Source organism: Drosophila albomicans, chromosome 2R, assembly GCF_009650485.2.
Source record: "Drosophila albomicans strain 15112-1751.03 chromosome 2R, ASM965048v2, whole genome shotgun sequence".
Taxonomy (NCBI): Eukaryota; Metazoa; Arthropoda; class Insecta; order Diptera; family Drosophilidae; genus Drosophila; species Drosophila albomicans.
This window is the reverse complement of record NC_047631.2, coordinates 11,384,020-11,390,019: the sequence shown is the minus strand read 5'-3', so window position 1 is coordinate 11,390,019 and position 6,000 is coordinate 11,384,020. Positions and strand designations below refer to the sequence as shown.

The 6,000-nt window shown below is 39.1% G+C and overlaps 1 protein-coding gene across 1 annotated transcript in view; it reads left to right on the top strand.

Annotated features, from left to right (window-relative positions):
* The first annotated feature begins 2,784 nt into the window (after positions 1-2,784).
* LOC117573744 (AF4/FMR2 family member lilli) overlaps positions 2,785-6,000 on the top strand; it is a 37,610-nt gene continuing 34,394 nt past the window's right edge. The window contains exon 1 of the mRNA XM_034257123.2: positions 2,785-2,881. Within this exon, the coding sequence (XP_034113014.2) occupies positions 2,864-2,881 (18 nt within the window). The 5' untranslated portion in view covers positions 2,785-2,863. The remainder of the gene's footprint in view (positions 2,882-6,000) is intronic.

The following is a 6,000-nucleotide window of genomic DNA, read 5'->3' as shown; positions in this document are numbered from 1 at the left end:
TAACACAGCGCCAACAACACCAACACCAACAACAACAACAACAGCAGCAGCAACAACAATTCTCCATTTATATTAAAGCGAACGAGGCGAATCGCACGAACATATGAACAGTTCGTATGTTCGTTCGGCTGCTGCTTCGGGTGAGCGACACGAGGCTTCGCATTTTGGGGGACATGGAGCGTGTGCAAAACAAAGAGCCACCCAGTTACCAGCAACAACAATAGCAATAGCAACAGCAACAGCAACAACAACAACGGCAGCAATCCCTCGCTCGCTCTCACTCCCTCTCCATCTCCATCTCTCGTTCTTCCCTCTCCCTCACTGTCGGCTCTATGAATGTGGTATATACACTCACTCACACACACACAAGTACATATATATAACTCACAGTGCGTGTGTGTGTGTTTGTGAATTTGTATGTGTGTCTGTGCAATGCCATCACGTCAGCCAGGCAACCAAGCAAGCAAAGCAATCAGCAGTCAGTCGGGTCAGGGAATGGGGAATTGCTGTTGTTGTGTATGAGTTTATATGCTCTTTGTGTGTGCATGTGTGTGTGTATGTGAAATCTCTGTGTATGTTGTGTGTGCAGCTAAGCTGCTGCCAGCCAACAGCAGCCACAGGGGCCCCCAACCACACGCCACCAACCACCCACTTTTATCAGTCAGTCAGCAAAAGGTCGTTCGGCTATGTGGTTGAGTCTGCTCTGCTCTGCTCCGCATGATGATAATAATGCCAGCGAGATAATGATAATGACGACGCTATTCATGATGAAGCACCTGACTTGCAATCGCAGTTTCACATGAAAGCAATGTGAATTGATCATTCGACCGATCATACGTATGAGCAATATTTTATCACATCCTCAATCATTTTTATGAAATTATTATAAACAATTGATTATGCCCTTTATTTTCATTATTTATATTATGTAATAATAATTATAAAATTATAATTTTATTTTAAATTATTAATTGTGTTCTATAATTAACATTTTCTCACTAAATAATTAAAACTATACTTTAGAATTATTGATATTTGATTTTTTTAATTTAATCTTCGAATAAATTTAATATATTATATAATATTTTTTAGACGTCTTAAATAAATAATTTTATTAATTTAATAGTAAATTTTTATAATAGTAAATTCATATTTATATATTAATAGTATATTTATATCTCTTTCAATTACCAAACTGGGCAACTTAAACAATTCAGAAATATCTATTATAATTAGAAGGCAATAAATTATAGTAGATATTTCAGAATTGTTTAAGTTGCCCACTTAGGTAACAGTGCATCTATCTTTGCTACCACATCGATATTATTTCGAAATAAAAAAAAAATTATAGTAGAAATGATAATTTGTCTTTAACTTTTTTCTAGCTGCTTCAGAATTTTAGTTATATTTTTAAAAAGTCTTTATAGTTTATAAAATAAGTATTATTTAGCTTCATTTAAAAAATTAAAATGTCTTGCACTTATATTCCATCTCAAAATTCGTCTGGTTAAAAAAATAAATAGAAGTTATTTATTGATACTAGCCGAGGTAAGTAGCTAGGTTACGCTTTATAATATACTTGATTTTATCGGTTGGAGGACCGTTAACACTTCCAGATAAATTGCATTAAAATTGATAAAGGTTCTACTTAAATTCTCTTCGTTGTTTTATTATTTATTTTTAAGAAATATGAATAAAATGCTTCAAAAGCAAAAACAAATATCTCTTTACTAATGTATATTATTGCGTATTAAAGAAGTAGAGCAAATATTTGAAATCGATCGGTCGATCGATCGAACAATTATCGCACTATCTCGATAACTTGTCGATTGCGATAACGATGTAAAGGGAACTGCTTCGATTAAAACCGTTAGAAGGCAATCACAATTATCGACTCTATAAAACGAGTTAACATCGTAAGTCGCTAACAACGTCAGTCGAAGCCGCCTTTGTTTGTCATGCACTAAAATAGTTCAGCTGTCAATGAAAGGGAGAGGGGCTTGGGCTGAGGGGGAAGTGATAGAGCAGCCCACAATAATGGTGAAGCTCAATGATGATGCTTTCGGTTTGAGTTTGAGTTTGGCTTTGGGTTCGGGTTTGAGTTTGGGTTTGGGCTTGTGCTTGGGTTTAGTTTAGTTGCCTGTGTTGCCGCACGCACGCCAGGATACAAGAAGAGGACACAACAGAACAGAACAGAGCAGGACTCGGCGTGGCATGGCCCGCCTGGCAGCTTTCCACAGCGCAACTGAAAATGCGAAACGGAAAACTCGCAGAGCCAACAACAAATGTGCGCATGTGACAGAGTTGCCGAGTCGCCGATTTGCCATCGCCGAGTTGCCGTTGCGATTCGTTTCGTATCGGCTCGGCACGAGGGCAACACTGGTTGACTGGCTGGCCGGCTGGTTGACTGCTTGCTGCTTGCTGCTGCTTTGGTTGCGTTGGCCTGGCTTGGTTGCTTTGGCTGACTGTTTGTTGGCCTGGTCCAAAGCCATTCAGTACGAACTCTGCACTTCGCACAACAAGACAACACACAACGACAGCGACACCGACGACGACGAAAACAACGCGCGGCCCAAACACACGTAAAAAATACGTAAAAATTGTCGCAATTGAAGCGCCAAAAACAAACAAACAAACAGTTTGATAACAAGAATTTATTATTAAATAAATCGAAATTTGAATTGTGTGTTAAAAGTGTTAGTTAAAGTAGTTGCCACAATGTGGTGTAGTTGCTTCACATTGCCCGCGAGGCGGCACTGAAGCCTGCCACCTGATCCTGCTACACTAAAAAAATATAATACGGCAAAAAACGGCGCCAAAAAATAATCAATAGTAATCACAAAGGATCGATTTTTAGATAAAAATGTGGACTGAAGCCAAGGTGAGTAAATTGAACATAAGGATCAGCAAATGATCAATGATTATAATTATCACTATTATATTTATAAAGATAAAGATAAAGATGATGTTGTATGTACATGTCTTGGTTGATGGCCAAGTCAAGTTCTTTTGTTTTGATTATTGAGTTTCAGCTGCGTTTATGCTTTGTGCGCGTTTCCTTCGTGTGTTTACCGGTCCGGGGCAATTGAAAAGCCATTTGGGGCACGTCTGACAGACACATTCTGCTGGTGGCAGGCTAGAGATGGAGAGGGGAGGGGAGGTGGCAAGGTAAGGGGCACGCACGCATCGCATCAGACACGCATAGCATGCTTCGATGCCACTGTCGCAGTCGCAGTCGACGTCAACGTCGCTGCCGCTGCCTACGTCACTATCATCAGTTGGCATGCCACCTTTCCACAATTCGCCATTCACCATTCTTCATCATGCCCCATGTCGTGGCACAATCGAAGCAATGTAAACAAAAGCCAACGGCAAATATTTTTCTTTTTTCCGTTTTTTTTTCTCTTTGTTGTTTCTTTCAACTTGTTTTTTGCTGTTGTTCTCAGCAATTAAATGAAAGTTTTTCGATGAGGTGCGACCGTGGCATGCTACGGGTGCACGGCTGCACGGGGTGCGGCAGGGGTGCGAGGCAGGGACATTGCAGAAGCCGGCGAGCAAAACAAAAACTGCAAAAATGTCATACATCGCATCGCACACACATTGTATGCGTGTGCTTCGCTTTGCTTTCCTCTGCTGCAATGTGTGGGGGCATGCAGCATTTTGAGGTGGCTGCGATTGTTATTGGGGTCGTGGTCAAAGTGGGGGGAATATATTCTGAATATATATGTATATGCTGCGTACTATGCACATATCGCAATTTGAAATGTCGGGTGTTGCTGCCACAAAAACAATTAAATTTATCTCAACTCAGATGCGTTGCGATTCTATTTGAACATTTCGCTTAAATTTTGCTATAAACTTAAAACTTCAGTGTCAATATTTCACTATCTTTAGATACAAGTGTAAATATTTCATCTCTTAGTTGATCACTTCAGTTATTTCTAAGCTTTGTGGATGCAAATGAATTTTGAATTGTCCTCTAAGACGACACTTTCCCTAAGGCGTTAATTTTTCTTTTCTCAGCGGACACGATGAATGTCCAGTCAAGAGAGTTTGTATTTCTTTATGATTAATAACTAACATATTAATTTATTAGAATATTCTAATTATATGTATGTAATATTTAAAATAAAATAAATTGTAATTTGATAAACCTGCAGACTGTTAGAATATTCAAAACTTTGCTAATATTAAACAAAAAACTGTCTTAAAAAATGACTTTGTTTTAAATGAGAATCTTTGATACTAATCTAAAAACTTAATATAATATGATCAAGTGTAACTTTTCATTATTCCTATGAAATGCGCAGTTCTTATATAATATTTTCTTTTCTATAATATACTCTTTATATTTCTTAACTACGAATGTAACATTTAATTCATATGATAATCGAGCTGTGATTATGCAACTATTTGATTAGTTTTTTTTATTTCCCTAACTTATTTCTTAACATCCAAATGTGAAATCTGCCATTGGAAAAAATTGATAATGAAAAGAAGAGATAGACAACAAATCAATAACGCAAATAATCGTACATTAACTTCATAAGGTTGATTCAAGGATTGCAGTTATCGATCGTCTTATCTTAAGATGAATTATCTACGACTTCAGTAGGGAAAGTTGTATTTGCTGAAATTAAAAAAGAAATAAAAGGACAACAGAGATTAAAGTTTTGACATACGTACATACATAAGTGTGTTGATGACAATAGATACAGTATAGTATATAGTATAGTAATAGTAATGCATACATAGATATAGTAGTTCATAGTATATAGTATAGTATGCATGTGTGTGCATACACAAGTGTAATCGTGTGATTTATATCTTATCTAAATGGCAGCTTGTAATACATATCGATGGCTGACAATGCTGACATTTATGATAATTCGTCTAATTAGACTTTTGCCTAGACATGGCCTGAGGCACGCCGACAGCTTATCAAGATTACCTCACACACACACACTCGCACACACACAAACACATAAGTAGGTGGGAACATATGTGAAAAGTTGAATGAACTGCGGGCAATGTTGATTAGGAAGTTTACTTGGCTGATTTCTAAAGTGGTCATAAACAAAGATGCCACTTGTCCTTGACACAGTGACAGGCAACAACAACAAAAGTACATACAAACACATGTTTTTGTTTGTATGTATTGGTAACAAGCATGACTTGCGCTTGGCAGCGACTGCGACTGCGACAGCGACTGAGGCAGCGACAGCGACAGCGGGAGACGACGCGTCGTCATTTCTCACACCCCAATGGCAATGGAGATGGAGCACATTTCCATTATCGGAGCCGCTTGCCGGGTTGCTTGCTTCATGCAAATGCCTCCCGACTTTGCATAGCTTAGGTCAGTTTCCGTGGCATACAAAAAAAAAAAAAAAAAAAACAAAACAAAGCAACAACAACACAAACGAACAGCAGCAGCAAACAGCGCAGTCAGCGTTGGCAGAGAGTGAACCCTTTTTTTTGCACATTAAATGAAAACACATGCACACACACACACAAACAAGCGAACGAACGCATTTAACGGTTTTATGTGTATTTACCATTAGGCTTTCAATGGGCAATAATAATGGGGGGCTGCTCTTTGCGGCTGCCCATAATTTATTGGCCACTTGTTTCTAAGCAGCGTCGTCGGCAGCAGCAACCTGCCGCAACACACACACACAGACACACATTCCTACTCATACATGTATGAGCATGCACGTAGTTGAACATTGAATGGGAGCGAGTGAACAAACGAGAAAAGGCAACGTGAAGTGGAGTGAGTGATGTGGGGAGAGTGAGTGACTGGCTGACTGAGTGAGTAGAAGAGAAGAAGAGTGAATGGCACTCGCTAATAAGCATCAAGAGCAGCAGACACAAAAGGGCAAAAGCAAAGCCCAACAACAACAACGCTAGCAGCAGCAGCAGCAGCAGCGGCAGAGCAGCAGCAGAAGCAGCGTCAACAGCAACAGCTGACACTAGAGAGGCCGGTCGGTCAGGCAGCAC